Raw genomic sequence first — 17685 nt, forward strand, 5'->3', positions numbered from 1 at the left:
TCCTGGGTTGAGCTCCTGCTTTTAGTCTTATTTTGTTTTCTGGTTAATTTAGATTTCTTTGTACCTGGATCCCCAGAAGAATTTCTAAGGGATTTTGGAGGAGGTTGAAGTTGCAGCTCTCTTCCTCTGTGTCTAATATGTGCACTGTTCGCGCTACAGCTCCCCGTACCTTGCTGACAACTCCGAGTGCCTAACTTCATGGCCACGCATGAATGAAAGAGGAAATTCCGTCCCTAATTTTGTTGTAAAACTTGTGTGAGGGATTTATGAGGGAAATCGTCATTGAGAAACCAAAGGTTGTTTCACTGGAAATGCAAAAACGATAATGACTAGGGAGAGGCGGCGAGCCAGAGAGAAATTAAGGAACCCAGCGACTCATTTTACACACGCTCCCTGGGGCCGGGCTCAGCTCCCTCCATCTGCCCAAGAGCCAGGTACGTCCTTTCTCCCGCTCCCACCGAAGACCTTTTGTGTTTTGAGAATGTCGGTTTGAAAGAAGAGCTTCTATTGGGCATAACTTCCCTGGGGGTGGTTTCATTTAATTCAGTGTCTATACGGCCATGATATTGTATCTTCTACATGTTGTTTGACAGTGAGTTGATTCATTGCATTTCTGGGTTAACCTGCAAGGGCCCTGTGCCAGGAAACCTGGGGGAAATGGAAGTTTTACCAGCAGGTGTCGGATGCCTCAGGGCAGGTGGGCCCTTGATTGAAAAGATCCCCTACAGTATGTATAGGCTGTCAAAAAATTTATTCTGCCTGAATCTCATTGTTGTTTGAAAACTTTTTCTTAAAGCCTTTATCCACTGATTATAACATATCTATTTAGAGGTGGAGAAGATAGCTAATATATTTTTGGTAAATATTGATTGTTCCTAAATGTTGTTTTTGATGAGATAACAAAAGTAATGTGAATGCAGGGTGCAAACTGGCAACAATATAGAAAGTCATTTAAAAAAGGAAGCCCTTTCACTCTGCTGAATAATCTGTGGCCAGAGACGCATCAGTGCGGTGCGGCTGAGGAAACCAAGCCCAGAGGCAAGCGTCCATACATCGGGGGGCTGGGGTCTCGGGGAGGGAATGTACCCAACCGCCCTCTGCATTGTGAGTCCATTGAAAGGATCAGAGTGGCAGACTGATCTCTTGGCGGCGTCCTCCTCCGCCTTCCCCTCGCCTGGCAGCAGGTCCAGCACCTGGACGAGCCGAACGCCTAACGCGGAGGGCAAGCCCTGCGCCTGCCTGGGGAGCGCGCCTCAGGGAAGGGGCGGCGGGCAGGCAGGCAGGCAAAGGCAGGCGCAGGCAGGTTCTGAGAGCAAGCAGGAGAAGCAAACCACGGAAGGCAGTGACCTTGCCCCTTGGGGGCGTGAGAGCCGAGAAGCGCTAGATGGTCCCAGGCTGATGCTCGGCTCTGGCCAAGTGGAGCGGGGAGAAGCAGGCTGCGAGGACCTTTCACCCAGAGGGTGGAAATCCCTATTTTTTTTTCCTTCAGGAAAACACTTTACTGAGATATAATGGACATATACAAGGCTTACCTATTTAATGGACATAACTTAGTTCGGAGGTAGGCGTGCACCCTTGAAATCACTCGGGACCAGTGCCGTCAGCGCATCTAGCACCTCCCCAAGGGTTCACAGCCACTGGCGTGGTCAGCAGAGGTGTTGTCTGAAATACTCTCTGAGAATTCCGCAGCTCAAATCCAGGCCTCGCTCAGTGTCTGAACTTGATTCATTTGTGGAAATATTTCTCTTTTTTTTTTAAAGATTTTATTTATTTATTTTTAGAGAGGGAAGGGAGGGAGAGAGAGAGAGAGAAACATCAATGTGCGGTTGCTGGGGGCCGCGGCCTGCAACCCAGGCATGTGCCCTGACTGGGAATCAAACCTGCGATGCTTTGGTTCGCAGCCTGCGCTCAATCCACTGAGCTACGCCAGCCAGGGCTTCGTTTGTGGAAATATTTCAAAACCCCTCTTCCCTGGACCAGTGCAGGAGAGGGAGAGAAGCAGGAAGGGTTCCCTGGACCTAAAGCAATTCAGTCAAGTGAAAAGTTGCTCATTTGGGTTTTCTTCTTTTTCTTTTTCTTCTAAATGGCATCTTTCAAATACAGTTCACCTTCAGTATTATTTTGCATGAGTTTTGATCATTGCTGCTGTTCTGGATCTTGCTGGAATCGTCATGGAGTCGCTAGGCGCCGTGACCACTCGGTTTGGCCTTGATCTTTTCAAAGAGCTGAGCAAAGTACACAAGGGCAACATCGTCTTTTCCCCCGTGAGCATCTCCACCGCCATCGGCATGCTCCTCCTGGGGGCCCGCGGGGCCACGGCTGCCCAGCTGCGGGAGGTGAGTAGGGTGGGCTGCCTGACTTTTTAGACACAGTCTCTTTTCTGGGGTGAGCCTTCTCGAATCAATTCGAAAACGTGCTCCTCCTGACCCATGGGCCAGGAGACAAAGGAAGCGTGTGAGCGTGGAGCAGTTTCAGGTCTATCAGTCACACGGTCTTCCCTCTCCAAATTCCACCAGGCTGTCCGCTCCCTGGTGCTTGAGATTCCTTTGGGTGATAGCTGGGTGTGTGGCCCTGTCCAAAGCCATCAACCTCCTAATTAAAGACGGAGCGTGAAGAACTGTACCTACTGGGACAAGTTGCATAATCCCCAGGAGGGTACACATGACACATCAAAGATGAACACAGGCACGGCCGGGCCAGCTGGGCTCCTCTGAAGGCGGCCAGAGCTTTTCATGGTTTTGCAAGGAGGCGGATGTGACCTGTGTGCCCCTGCGGTGTCTTTAGCAAATGTCCACTTGCCCCTGACTGATGCCGTGGGAGGTTTGCTCTGCTCTGACCCCGTCATGATGTCTTCTGTCCCTTCCAGGTGCTTTTCTCTGAACAAGACACAGAAAGCTCAGGAATCAAAGCTGAAGAGAAAGAGGTGGGAGACAAGCCTGATCACCTTCACTAAGGTTGCTTTATACATGTGGGCTCCCGGGGGAACTGTGTGGAAGAGGTAATACTTATTTTTAAGCAGCAATAATCACCCCAGTGACATAATGTTACTAGGGTTGTGTGATGATAATAAACCCCGAGTATTAAGAAGAGACCTGAACTTCGATTCATGCTAACCACTATGAGGGATGCTGGAAAGGCTAACAGACTGAAAAGTCCCTACAGCAGAGTGGATGGGTTTGGAGTTAAACAGATTGGGGGTTCAAATCCTGGCCCAGTGAGTGAATAGCTGTACTGCTTTGGGCAAGTTATTCATCTTCTCTGGGCCTTTGGAAAGTGTCCAGCAGAGTGTCTGCAACACGCTGGTGACTTACCCAGTGGTGGTGGTGATAATAGTAGGTGGTATTGTTAGTACATTGTATTTTTATTTTAAGTCCCTCACCCCTGCTCTGATGTTTTATTTAAAAAAATATTAGCACAGAACTAATGTGTTCCTGGGGCTTCTTCCAGCTCTGGGGCTGAAACATTTGTCATTCAAAGGACAGAGCATGCACACGTGGGAGAGAGGTTAAGTTCATAGGTCGGGACTGGCATTTGGAGGTGGTCAGAGCTCTCAGGAAGGGCACGTCTGCCCTGACAGTTGTCACAGCGCAGTCCCAGACCCTCACAAAGCCAGGGGTCAAGTCACCCGGCCACACGGGCTGTTCATCTCACCATCCCACGCGGCCAGGTTCTCTGGGGTCCTCAGGTGTGCATGTGGAGAGTCAGGCTTCCTTCCAGGTTTTGTCAGCAGAGTTGGGTCAGATAGGGCTTCGCTGTCCCCCAGTCAATGAGCATAGCTGTTTGAGAGCATTTTTTTTGAGAGAAAAAAAAAGAACATAGATACTAGAAATTTTAAGACAGTATGTGTGGCTCATGTTGGAGGCTGGCGTTTTATTTCTGAGAGACAGCGCTCGTCCATAGTATGTATCTGGGAGGTAGGGTGTAGGCATGTTCCACTTTATCAAATGTCACCCAACATTTGCTGAAAGGATGACACCAACATCTTTTCCTCCCCGCAGTGGATACAGACCCATGTCATACAGTTGTACAGAGATGGTGGGACTGGAGATCCCACCAGCCTTACAGTCCCCAGCCGTCCATGTTCATCCATCCATCTTTCCATGCTGATAGACATATGTATATATTTTTCTGTGTCTATTGGTGATCAATGCTTTTTTTATCTGTCAACAGAATGAATTACATTAAGAGTTTCTAACATTAAGTCAATTTTGCATTTGTGGGATAATCAACTTGGTCACATTTTTAAAAAATATATACACACTATTGAATCAGATCAGGTTATACTTTGTTAGGTAGCTTTTAAAAATTTATGTTTTAAACACGATCAATCTGTGATACTGTGCTTTGTCCTGTCCTTTTCTAGTTTTGTTATCAAGGTATCTCTAGGCCATGGGGGGAGATGTTTCCTCTTTGTTATTCTCTGGAAGAGTTTGTATAAATTCAGAAACACACACCTAATATTCTGTTCAGAATCTGGGTGTAAAATTGCCAAGGCCTGGTGATTGATTGATAATTTCTGTTTCTATCATTGTGGCTACTTCAGATACTTTATGACTGGAAGCTTACGCCATTTGTGTGTGTGTGTGTGTGTGTGTGTGTGTGTGTGTGTGTGAGACTAGCTTGCTTTGTTTACCATAATGGCATTGAGATTCATCCATGTTGACATAAGTAACAGCATTTCCTCCTTTTCAAAGGCTGCATAATATTCCTTGGAATGTATTGACCACATTTTCTTTATCCATTCATTTGTTGATGGTCATTTGGGTTGCTTCCAGCCCTTGGCTGTTGTGAATGATACTACAATGAATGTAGATGTGCAAATATCCCTTTGAGATGATGCTTTGAATTCTTTTGGATATGTTCCCAGAAATATGATTGCTGGACCATATGTTAGTTCTATTTTTAAATTTTGAGAAACCTCCATACTGTTTTCTGTGACAGCCACATTATTTTAAATTCACACTAACAGTGCACAAGGGTTCTAACTTCTCTATATCCTTAGTAGACACTTGTTATTCCTTGTTCTTTCGATAGCGGCTATCCTAACGGGTGTGAGGTGATATCTCATTGTGGTTTTGAGATTTGCACGCTTATGATTAGTGATGTCAGGCATCTTTTCATATGCTGTTGACTCTTTGTATGTTTTCTTTGGAGCATTGTTTATTCAAGTTCTTTGTCCATTTTTTTCCCCATTGGGTTCTTTTTGTTGTTGTTGAGTTATAGAAGTTCTTTATATATTTTGAATGTTAACCCCTTATCAAATTTATGATTTGCAAGTATTTTCTTTCATTAAGCAGCTTGCCTTTTCACTCTGTTGACTGTATCCTTTGATGAGCAGATTTTTAATTTGGTATAATTCCATTTGTTTATCTTTGCTATTGTTGTCTGTGCTTTCGATGTCATACTCAAAGAAATCATTACCAAACACAGTTTCCTAAAGTTTACCCCTTGTCTTCTTCTTCGAACAGTTTTATAGTTGTAGGTCTTATTTTAGGTCTTTAACCTATTCTGAGTATTTTTTTTTTTGTATATAGTGTAAGGTAAAGGTCCAACTTCATTCTTTTGCATGTGGATATTAGATTTTCCAAGCACCTTTTGTCAAATAGATGTTTTTTTTTTCTCATTGTGTAGTCTTGGCACCCTTGTTGAAAATTAATTTGTCATTTAAGTGAGGGTTTATTTCTGGGCTATGTATTATTCCCATTGGTCCATGTAGCTTTCTTTATGCCAGTACCACATCATTTTGCCTGTTAAGGCTTTGTAGTATGTTTTGAAGTCCAGAAATGTGAGACCTCCAACTTTGTTCTTCATTTTCCAGATTGCTCTGGCTACTTGGGGTCCCTAGAGATTTCATATGAATTTTAGGATTTTCCCCCATTTCTTAAAAAAATGCCATTGGGATTTTGATAGGGATTGCGTTGTGACTACACAGCACTTTGGGTAGTACAAATATTTTAACTGTATGACATCCTCCAATCACTAGTATGGGCTATCTTTCCATTTATCTGTATCTTTAATTTTTTAAAGCAATTTTTTTTATAGTTTTCAGTGTACAAATCTTTCACCTCCTCAGTTAAGTTATGCATAAGTATTTTATCCTTTTTGATACTTTAGTAAATGGAATTATTTTCTTCTTTGGATTGGTCATTGCTAATGTATAGAGATGTAACAGATTTTGAATGTAGATTTTGTATTCTGCAACTTTGCTGAATTAATTTGTTAGTAATAACATATTTTTTTGTGGAATCTTTAAGGCTTTTTACATATAAGATTATGTCATCTGTGTATAGACATTATTTTACTTCTTTTATTTTTAATTTGCATCTCTCTTTTTAAAAATTATATTTAATTGATTATGCTATTACAGTTGTCCTGACTTTCCCCTCACTGCCCCCCCTCCACCCAGAATCCCCCACTCCCTCAGGCAATCCCCCCATTATTGTTCATGTCCATGGGTCTTACGTACAAGTTCTCTGGCTACTCCATTTCATATACAGTACTTTACATCCTCATGGCTGTTCTGTAACTACCTATTCATACTTCTTAATCCCCTCACCTCTTCACCCATTCTCCCCTGCCTGCCTCCCATCTGGCAACCATCAAAATGCTCTCTGTACCCATGATTCTGTCTCTGTTCTTGTTTGCTTAGTTTGTGTTTTTAGATTCAATTGTTGATAGATTTGTATTTTTTGTCATTTTGTCGTTCATAGTTTTGATCTTCTTTTTCTTAAATAAGTCCCTTTAACATTTCATATAATAATGGTTTGGTGAGGATGAACTTCTTTGTTTTTTTCTTGTCTGGGAAGCTCTTTATCTGCCCTTCGATTCTAAATGACAGCTTTACTGGGTAGAGCAATCTTGGCTGTAGGTCCCTGCTTTTCATGACTTTGACTATTTTTTTGCCAATTCCTTCCAGTCTACCAAGTTTCTTTTCAGAAATCAGCTGACAGTCTTATGGGAACTCCCCTCTAGGTAACTAACTTCTTTTCTCTTGCTGCTTTTACAATTCTCCCTTTATCTTTAAACTTTGGCATTTTAATTATGATGTGTCTTGGAGTGGGCCTCTTTGCCTCCATCTTGTTTGGGAGTCTGTGTTTCCTGGACTTGCGCGTCTATTTCCTTCACCACATTAGGGAAGTTTCCTTTCATTATTTTTTCAAATAGATTTCCAATTTCTTGCTCTTTTTCTTCTCCTTCTGGCACCTCTATCAAGTGAATGTTGGACCTCTGGAAGTGTCCCAAAGGCTGCTTTATACTATCCTTATTTTTTTAGATTCCTTTTTCTTCTTGTTGTTCTGATTGATTGTTTTTCGCTTCCTTGTGTTCCAAATCATTGATTTGATTCTCGGCTTCATCCACTCTACTGTTCTAAGTGAATTCTTTGTTTCGCACTAGATCTTTTTTGTGCAGCTGAGGTCCTCACTAAGTTCCTTGAACATCCTTATAACCAGTGTTTTGAACTCTGCATCTGATAGATTGCTTATCTCCATTTCATTTAACTCTTTTTCTGGAGTTTTGATCTGTTCTTTCATTTGGGCCATGTTTCTTTGTCTCCTTGTTTTGGCAGCCTCTCTGTGTTTGTTTTTATGTATTAGGTAGAACTGCTTTGACTCTGTGTCTTGCTATTGTGCCCCAATGTAGTAGGTGTCCTATAGGGTCCAGTGACACAATCTCCCCTATCACTCAAGCTGGGTACTCAAGGTGCACCTTTCATGTGGGATGAGTACACCCCCCTCTTGTAGATGAGCCTTGGTTGCTGTTGGCAGATCAGTGGGAGGGATTTACCCAGGGCAGTCAGTTGCAAGGACTGGCTGTGACCACTGACCACCAACCTCTGTCCTCTGTGGAGGATCAGCTATAGAGGGACAGGGTGGTAGTGCTCTGATGTGGTCTGTGGCTATCCAGTGGGTGCACTGGCCCTGGGATTTCCCAGGTGGTGCAGGCCAAGATCAGCTCCCATCTATGTTTTGCCCAGGGCCAGCTTGCTTGAGCTATAAATCAATCTGAGATGGCTGCTACTCATGCTGGGCTTGGAGATTCCTAGGCAAAGCCAAGCTGTGAATTGAGGCTGGCTGCTGCTGGTGCTGGGCCTGGGGCTCACTGAAGCTGGCTGTTGCTTGTTTGATAGGATTTAGGAAGTTGGGAAACAAACGCCAGGACCAGCCATTCATATAGGAGAGCAGCATGGGTGGGCCTGTAAGTTGGGTGAGGCAGAGTCTCTGGGGATCTCCAAGACTAGTCAAATAGTGTTAGCCAGGTTGATGGAGTCTCAGACGTGGTACCAGCTTGCTGGCTCTGTGGGGGGAGGGTTTAGAAAAGGGACAATGACCTCAGTTCACCTTGATGCCAGACACTTCAGTTTCTCCCTGTGTACCACTGCTGCCTTTCAAGCTGCTGCCCCAGTGCTGGAGCTCAGTGGGAGTGAGTCTGAGTAGGTGAGTCTTTGTGGGTTCTTTATGAGGAACTGCTCAGAGTTCCAGTAGTTTCTTGTACTGACTCAATCCCTGCTGGTGTTTGCACCCAGAAGTTGTGGGGACTTACCTTCCTGGCACTGGAATCCTGGGCCGGGGGGCCTGGTGTATGGCTGGTACTCCTTGCTCCCGAGATAGCCCTCCCGAATTTTTATCCACCACATGTGGGCGAGGAACCAACCTGTTCCGCGTCTGGATGGGTGTGATTTCTTTCATTCAATAGTTGTCAGACTTCCATTCAACTCATTTCTGATGGTTCTGAGTGATGGTTGTTTCATATTTTAGTTGTAATTTTGATATGGTTGTGCGAAGAGGTGAGCCATGTCTTCTTATGCTGTCATCTTGACTGCATTTCTCTTATGTTATCTTCTTCCCCAGTTTCTATGGGTAGGACTTCCTATGCTGAATATGTCAAATAGTAGTGGTGAGAGTCAACATCTTTGCCTGATCTTAGAAGAAAAACTTTCCTTTCACCATTGAGTGTGATATTATCTGTGGGCTTTACATACACGGCTTTTATTATGTTGAGGCTAATTTCTTCTATTTCTAGTTTGTTGGGCGCTTTTATCATGAAAGGGTGTTGAATTTTGTCAAATGCTTTTTCTACATCAGTTGAGATGGTCATGTCGGTTTTGTTTTTTTAATGTTAATGTATTGTATTACACTGATTGAGTTCCAGAAGTTAAACCATCCTTGCATTCCAGGTGTAAATCCTGCTTGGTTATGATGTATAACCCTTTTAATGTGCTGTTGAACTTGATTTGCTAGTATTTTTTTGAGGATTTTTGAATCAATATCCATCGAGTATTGGTACCTAGTTTTCTCCTCTTATGCCTTTGTGTGGTTTTGGTGTTACGGTGATGCTGGTCACATGGAATGAGTTTTGTAGTGATCCCTCCTCTTCAAGTCTTTGGAAGACTTTAAATATTTGGTAAAATTCTCCAATGAAGCTATCTGGTTCTGGACTTTTCTTTATCAGAGGGTTTTGATTATGGATTCAGTCTTCTTACTAGTTATTTCTGTTCACTTTTCTTCATCATTAAGTCTTGGTCAGTTGTATATTTCTAGAAATCTGAGATGTCCACTTAGGTTGTTGATTTAACTTCTTCCTTTGATTGAGTCATGTTTCCTCATTTCTTTGGCACTTCGGCATTTGGAAACTCAGCCATACAGGAAAAACTTTTTAGAAGGAGGCTGACTAGAGATTTTGAAGATGTCTTCTTTTAAAAAAAATTTAAAACTTTATTGCATTTCAAATCACCACTATACAACTTAATTCTGGCCTCGATGTCCAGTTTTGGAATGAGGAGCTGCAAACAATTAGGGTTTGTCTACACATTTAGGGGGATGAGCCAACTAGGGACTTCAGTAAAAGTTGGTTGTAATTGTTGGAAAAACCCATTGAGAACCGAACTGGTCCTTGGTTGTCAGCAATCGCTACTTTTTAATCAGGAGAAATGCCAGCAGCAGGATGGAAGATCTGGAGAGTGGGTCACAGGGTTGCCCGACTCAGGAGCCGGAAACTGGGATGGCAGCTCAGCCCATGGAGAGGATCTAGGGAAAAACAGCGGGCTGGGGAACTCTAGAGGCAGAATGGTTCTTTCACTCCTTAAGCCCCCCTTTCCCCAAACCTCTTGGATGCTTTCCTCAAACCAGGTGGGGACGTCTTAAGTGTTTTCTGGGGATGCATTTTCTCTGGGCTTGTGTGCCTGTAATCTAATTGGAGAAGTTTGTGGTGTCTACTCAGGATCTCCCCCCTGGTGTCTGTCTGTGGTACTTCAGATTCTGGATTCACCTTTTTTTTTTAATTTATATTTTTTATCAGACTGATTATGCTATTACAGTTGCCCCAGTCACTTTTTAAAAACCCACTGCCTTGAACAGATATTGCTAAACTTGAAGGGGATAGAAGCCATCTAAGGAATCACCTCCTTTCCTCAGGTGCTTAGTGTTGTGAGAAGCTAAAAGGAAGCATATGAGACATTTCGAGGGCAATTACATTTGAGATGAAAAATGCAACCTGAACTAGAAAACCAGATCTGTGTTGTTGGGCGCAGGAGCGGGCTTCTGTGTGGAGCTGGGATTGCTTGCGACTTACATTATCATCTGATTTGTGTCAAAGCCCCTGACATCAGGGGCCACGCTAACCTCACCGGCCATCCTCAAGGCTGTCGAGCTGAGGGAAGGAGCCAGCAACCATGTCTTCTTGGGGCAGAATCTGGGTTTGCTTTTGCTCAGATAACTCACTGAGTTTTTGTTTTGATTTTGAAGATTGAGAAGACAGAAGAGATACACCACCAATTCCAAATGTTTCTGAGTGAAATAAACAAAGTCACTAATAATCATGAACTGAAAATAGCCAACAGGTTGTTTGGAGAAAAGACATACCTTTTCCTTCAAGTAAGTTTTGCTGTGTCCACCGCCTCGGTGAGGTATTTGTGAGTGGCCGATGGCCCTGTTGGGACTGTGGGTCCTGGAGACATGTGGCCTCTGTGGGCTGCCTGGCCTGGCCTGGATCCCTTGCTGTCCCCACTGCCTGTTTTTCCAACATCCAGGCCCTTTGAGAGCTCCTTTTTAACCTTGAAAGTTGAATTCTGATTTTTGCTTTAACTCTCCTGTACCTGCCTCAATGTACATGTGCATGGAAATACTCAAAATGATTTGCCCCGATCCTCAAAACCCCTGCTTACCACGTTGGTGATCTTGATGTACTGCTAAACTTATTTAGAGATGTTGGCAATGGATAAAGTGAAATTCACCCTCTTTCTATTCCTTCCCCGTTTCTCCTAAAGAAATACTTAGATTATGTTGAAAAATATTACCATGCTTCTCTGGAACCTGTTGATTTTATAAATGCGGCAGATGAAAGTCGAAAGAAGATTAATTCCTGGGTTGAAAGCCAAACACATGGTAGAGTATGGATGGGTCGTTCATCATAAAAATGCTTCTTGAGCGCCCGCTGTGAGTGAAGCCCCAAGCTTGGTGCTGCGTAGGGTGTGTGGGGGGGTGGGGACGAGCTCCGGGAGGAGCCTTGGTAGGGATTTTTCAGGGTTGCAAAGGCAGCTTGGGCGTGAGGAGTGGGGGAAGGCCCTGCAAATAGTTGAGAGAACTGGGGAGGGGTTCCTAGAACATGGGAGGACTTGGTGGAGAACTATTTACATGTGGTTGTGGATCACGCTATCTCGAGGCCCCTAAAACTGGGCTCACGTCTCTCTGGGGTTCACGTCCTTTTCTTTATATCACACCCTTTCTTTCCAAGTCTGGGTCCTTCAGTTTAAATGTCATAGAGGGGTTCCTTCCTCTTTATCAAGTGAGAAACATTTGGCTCTCCCATCAAGAGCTACTTTTGTTACCTACAGATGGGCCTGCCTAGGGCTGCTGGAGCAACATGTGGGATTGATAACTTGCAGCCCCATGCGCAGCAGAGAACTTGACTAAGTCTCCCTGCCTCCTCCCCTCCCCATTTCCTACCTAGTATGAGCCCAACACACAAGAAACACCAGGGAGGAGAGGAAATAAGCAAGTACTCTCTGGGGGAGGGTGATAGCTGATACTTCGGTGTTAGAGTTTTAGATCATATTTTTTATTCTAGTTATCCAGAAGACACCTGTTATTTCAGAGTACATTTTTATTCATAGTTAGTCCAAAGGAAAAGCAGTGGAAAGAAAGCAGGAAAAAAAGTGTCAAAAAGTTAGCTTAAGGCAGCATTCTTTAGAGTTTAGTGCGAGATGGGCTGAAACCAGAGACAAAAACATGAGCTCCTTTTCCAATAAAATAAGAATCTGGAAATCTCCGGTGGTAACTCTGTGAAGTGGGTAAAAATAGTAAGAGCTAACCTTTGCCGAGTGCTTTATTGGGAGGTGGATAGTGATCTACATTCTGTTCATGTATTAGATTATTTACTCCCTTCGACCACCCTATTGGCAGGTTTCATCCCTGTTCTACAGATGTGGAAACTGAGGCACAGAGAGCTTAAATAACTTGCCCAAGGTTCCTCTGCTGATAAGACGCAAAGGGGATGCTCACAGAGGCCGTCTGATCTCAGAGCCTGAGCTCTTGAACCTTCACACCCCAAGCCATCCCATGGAATATGTAGGCAGTGGGCAGTGAGATCGTCCTGTGAAGCCTTTGTAGGCGGGGCCTGCCGGTGCTGAGCTGGCTCAGGCTTTGGTGGCCAGTGAAGTCCACCCACACCGTGTCTACCATGCATATCGCGTGTAATTTCCACAACGGGCCAACTTGGTGGTGGTGGTGGTTTGTTTGCAGAGAAAATCAAGGACCTGTTTCCAGATGCTGCTCTGAGCAGCTCCATCAAGCTGGTGCTGGTCAACGCCGTGTATTTTAAAGGGCAGTGGGACAGGGAGTTTAAGAAAGAACATACCAAGGAGGAGGAATTCTGGCTGGATAAGGTATGGTCCTTTATACCTGGGGCATGCTTATACACGGGATGCAAATTCTGGCAGTGGACTTCAGTCGTGGCACGGGGCGGACAGCAGATGCTGAGTGGGAGGCTCTGAGCATTAACACGGTTTAGGTGGAGCGCATGATTTTGGTGAGCGCGCCTGGTTGTCTTAGGCCCCTTTTGACATGCTGTGCTCTGCTCACTTGTTGCAGGACACGAGTAAACCGGTGCTGATGATGACCCAGCGCCACACCTTTAGCTTCGCTTTCCTGGAGGACCTGCAGGCCAAGATTCTGGGCATTCCCTATAAGAACAGTGAACTAAGCCTGTTTGTGCTGCTGCCCAATGACATCGACGGCCTGGAGAAGGTAAGGCCTCGAGTCTCCCCATTCTTGCTGTCATTTTCGGAGGCTCTGCGTCTCAGAGCTTGTTCTGGGTGGGCCTGGACGGGGGTGGGGGGGCGCTTCTGATTCGGAGCCGGTGTCTGGCAGCACCCTGTGGAAATATTTCTGAGTCTGCGCAGGATGTCTAACGAGGAATCATCAATGTCATGAGGTTTACAGAGAACCACCAGCATTAAGATATTTGGGAATGAGCTAAAATGTTCATTAAGGTCACAGGGGGATGGTAAAGATTGCCCCACATTCTGAGAAATGGTTGATTATCTAGGCACCATTTTTTCCCAGAAAAAAATCACATGTGCACATATTCAGCAAATTTTGCATGCTATTCAGATCTTCTGAAAACTTTTAGACCTTCAATTTTAAAAAAGTTTTAGGTTTATGACAAAATTGAGAAGATACAGAGATTTCCCATTCACCCCCGTGCCACACAAGCATACCCCCCACATAATCAACCTCACTTATCAGAAAAGAATAGTATATATATATTTAAAACCAAGATGGACCTACATTAACACACAGTAATCAAAGTCCAAAGGATCCTTAATCTTGTACCCCTTGATTTAGTCCTACCCACTTTTCTATTAAAGTATTTAGTAGCATTATGTCCTTTGAAGCTAATTAACTCCCTTGAACCTCGATATTTTCCCACCTGTGAAATGGGCTTCACAGTTTTAATGTGTAGTGGTATTATAATGACTAGATACCATACTCCATCTCTATCCCTATAACACACACAGACAGCATCAGTATTATAATAGTACAGCACCTATGATGTATATTATCGTAATACTGGATGCTGTTCTGTTGCTGTAGGACATAGCTAGTAGCCTTCATGATCCGTCAGAAATACTTGAGGACAGCAAAGTGGCGGTATGTAGAAAAACTTAAAGAGCATTCCTGCCCTGACTCAAAAACCCCAGTTGTGGAAATTATCCTAGAGAAATAATTTGGAAGAAAAAAATTGTCTGAGTCAAATTACTAATTTCTGCATTCAATATACTAGGACATGTAGTTTGACATTCATCATGATAATTATTTTTGTATCTACACAATCAATCCTAATGTGTGATGTGTACTAGATACTTGTAAAAGAATGGGTTAATGTTGGGTAAAATTGATCAATTTGATGAAAATATCTATCAGTTTGAAGAAATTTTGGAGAGAGGTGCAGCAGTGTAAAAAGTTTACATTAGAATAAGGAAAATAGATATTCACTGTGATTGCAACTATGTGAATATGTATTTTTATATGTAAATATATTAATTATGATGTTATATATTTATACAAACATATCTTATCTTAAAAATTATATATAATATATTGCATACAAAGACATGGGGGGAATAGTCAACTGTGAAATAATATGTAGGAGAAGTTACATTTTTCATCTTTAAAAATTCTCTAAACGCTATTAACTTTTCATATACACCCAGTTCATTCAAATAGAGAAATATAAGGCAAGTGCCTGCTACAGAAAGACAGGTCTGGTGAAAATGAACTTTCTGCTTTTGTCACTGAAGTTCATGATTTCTGACTGGTGCAAATCTGTGTTACACTCTCCCAAACTTTTGTTGATAATCGTGCCATTCTCCCCCACCTTTTTCTTAACAGATCATAGACGAAGTCAGTCCCGAGGAGCTGGAAGAGTGGACGAGGCCGGGGCAGATGGCGCGGAGGCCGGTGGACCTGCGCCTGCCGCGGTTCGCCCTGGAAGACAGTTACGACCTGAAGGCGCCGCTGGCCGCCTTGGGGATGCGGGAGGCCTTCAACGAGCACCAGGCGGACTATTCGGGAATGTCCCCCCGCTCAGGGCTGAGTGCCCAGAAGTTCTTGCACAGGTCCTTTGTGGTGGTGACGGAGGAAGGGACTGAGGCCACAGCGGCCACCGGGGCGAGCTATGGGGTGTCCTCAGGGCCCAGCTATGAAACTGTCCACTGCGATCACCCGTTCCTGTTCCTCATCAGGCACAACACGTCCAACGGCGTCCTCTTCTTCGGCCGATTTTCCTCTCCTTAGGCCGGCCACTGGCTTGGCAGGAAACCAGCGCGGGAGTGTTAATACGACTATGGAAATAGCCCATTCTTTAAAAAAAATGTTGCTTTTCTTGCTTGCATTCCAATATTACCACCAAATTGATGACTTAATGTTTGCACTGGGTGTGTGTGTGTGTGTGTGTGTGTGTTTATAATTTTCTTTCAAAGTGAAATGTCCTTTTGCTTGTGTTACGTGTAAAGTGAGTTAAATCAAGGCTCATTGTAATATACCGTTGATTTCTTCTGAAGGTAAATTAATGACTTGTAGTTTTATGCACGAATGAAAGAAATAGCCTTGTTGGTAAAGGCTATGGAATAGTGATTTTGGGAGTCCCTCCAGTTCTAATATTTTGGCCGATGATAATGCACAAGTAAAATAAAACAATAATTTACTCAACTCATGCGTAATTTTTTTCCTTTCTTAGCAAATAGTATAGCAAACTGCACATAGGAAAGAGAATTTAGAAACACACAGGTGGAATGTAAATTAAAACTCAAAAAGCCAGAATGAAGTGAAGCAATATACCAGGCAGAGAGGGTGCCCATGTTTTCACCCTCTGTTCTAACAGAGTGCAGTATTCATGGTCAATTGCATAAGCATCTTGATAATGTGAAATCAGTGCGATCATAAAATAAGATGTGCTCACTTTAATCCTAGAACTTGATGAGTTTAAATTTTTTTTTTTCTTTTTAAACATTGATTCCAGAGAGAGGAGAAGGGAGGGAGAAAGGGAGGGAGGGAAACATCATTCTGAGAATCAGTTCCCTCCCTCACACGCCCTGACTGGGGAGCGAACTGCAGCCTGGGCAGTGCCCTGACTGGGAATGGAATCTTTGACATTTTGGTTTGCGGGACAATGTCCAACCAGCTGAGCCACACAGGCCAGGGTGAACTTGATGAGTTTTGATAAATGTGTACACCTGTGCGAACGCCACCACACCCAACATACAGAACATTTTCATCACCCGCCAAGGTTCCCTTGTTCTGTTTCCCTGTCAACCACCCCACACAGCCCCAGCTCATGCAACCGCTGACCTGTCTTCAGTCACTACAGGGTAGATTTGTCATTTCCAGGGTTGCATTCAAATGCATTTGTATCCTATGTTCTCTTTTGTGTCTAGCTTTTTTGGATGAGCACCGAGATCATCAATGTTGTTGGGATATCAGTAGTTTGTTACCTCCTATTGACAGACAGTATTCCATTGTATGGGTAAGCCACATTTTGTTTATGTATTTACCCATGGATGGGCATTTATGTTGCTTCCAGTGTTTGGCTACTACACATAATACTATGACGCATATTTGGGTGTGTATGTCTTTGTGTGGACACGCGTTTTCATTTCTCTTGGGTAGGCACCTGGGCGGGGGGTGTTGCTCGGTCCTATGATATGGTGAAATTCATATGGAACTGCCAAAATGTTCTCCAACGTGGTTGTGCCATGTTCCACTCTTATGAGCAACCCAGGAGCATTCCAGGTGCTCGGCAGCCTCACCAGTGGCTGGTGTGCCTGGTGTTCTTTGCCACACCCATTCTAGTGGGTGTGAAGTTGCCCTCCATTGTGGCTTTAATTTATGTGTTTCCGTTGTGACCGGTGGTGGTGAGAGTCTTTTCACGTGCATGCTGTCCGTACACATACACCTTCTTTTCTGAAGCATCTATTCAACATTTTTGCCCATTTTTATTCAATTGTTTTCTTATGATTGAGTTGTAATTGTTTTTGATATATTCTGAATAAACGTTCTGTGTCAGCTTTATGAACTTAATTCTGGTGTCATTAAGCAGTTTTAAATTTTAACAGAGTCCAGTTCATTCATTTTTTCTTTTATGGTTTCTGTGTTTTCTCTGTCTTATTTGAAATTTTTTTGCATATCTCAAGCTTGCTAAGCCTTTCTTCTAGAACATTTATGGCACTAATGTTTACATTTAGACCTATGACTTATTGTAAATTATTGTTGAGTAAGGTTCGGGGCTCATTGCTGCTCATGCGGCCATTCAGTTGTTCCAGCATCATTTCTTGAAAAGGACCATTCTTCCCTCGATGAACTCATCGCCCTGGGGACTTCGTGGCAGATGTACGTGCGGGTCTGTTTCTGGCTCCCCTGTTCCCCTACTGACCTCTGTGTCTTCCCACCCCTGAATATGGGCCTGCCTGAGATTTGATTTGTCTAATAATATAACTGCTCAGGCTTTCATATCACTAGTGTGGGCATGGAATGTCTTTTTCTATCCTTTCATTCTAACCTAAGTGTGTCCTTACACTTACAGTGAGTTTTTACTTTTTAATTAGATTTATTGGGGTGACATTGGTTAATATGATTATATAGATCTCAAGGATACCTTCTGTGACACATCATGTGTTTATCGCATTAAGAA

General features: G+C 43.6%; 1 protein-coding gene across 1 annotated transcript; it reads left to right on the forward strand.

The window, feature by feature from the left end:
• The first annotated feature begins 303 nt into the window (after positions 1-303).
• LOC123826211 (serpin B13-like) lies at positions 304-15600 on the forward strand. Its single transcript, XM_045850184.1, has 8 exons — positions 304-434; positions 2104-2336; positions 2867-2923; positions 10743-10871; positions 11264-11381; positions 12738-12880; positions 13086-13241; positions 14889-15600. The coding sequence occupies exons 2-8, from the start codon at positions 2172-2174 to the stop codon at positions 15291-15293; spliced, it is 1173 nt and encodes a 390-aa protein (XP_045706140.1). The 5' UTR covers positions 304-434; positions 2104-2171; the 3' UTR covers positions 15294-15600.
• The last annotated feature ends 2085 nt before the right edge of the window (positions 15601-17685 follow it).

Source organism: Phyllostomus hastatus, unplaced genomic scaffold (assembly GCF_019186645.2).
Source record: "Phyllostomus hastatus isolate PE091 unplaced genomic scaffold, TTU_PhHast_1.1 phas_contig_80, whole genome shotgun sequence".
NCBI lineage: Eukaryota > Metazoa > Chordata > Mammalia > Chiroptera > Phyllostomidae > Phyllostomus > Phyllostomus hastatus.

Bases quoted from the DNA above. Each gene is read 5' to 3' on its own strand.
- LOC123826211 (XM_045850184.1), top strand. From the start codon at position 2,172: ATGGAGTCGCTAGGCGCCGTGACCACTCGGTTTGGCCTTGATCTTTTC. The intron at 2,924-10,742 runs GTGGGAGACAAG...TTGATTTTGAAG, and splicing joins TCAAAGCTGAAGAGAAAGAG to ATTGAGAAGACAGAAGAGAT. The intron at 12,881-13,085 runs GTATGGTCCTTT...CACTTGTTGCAG, and splicing joins AGGAATTCTGGCTGGATAAG to GACACGAGTAAACCGGTGCT.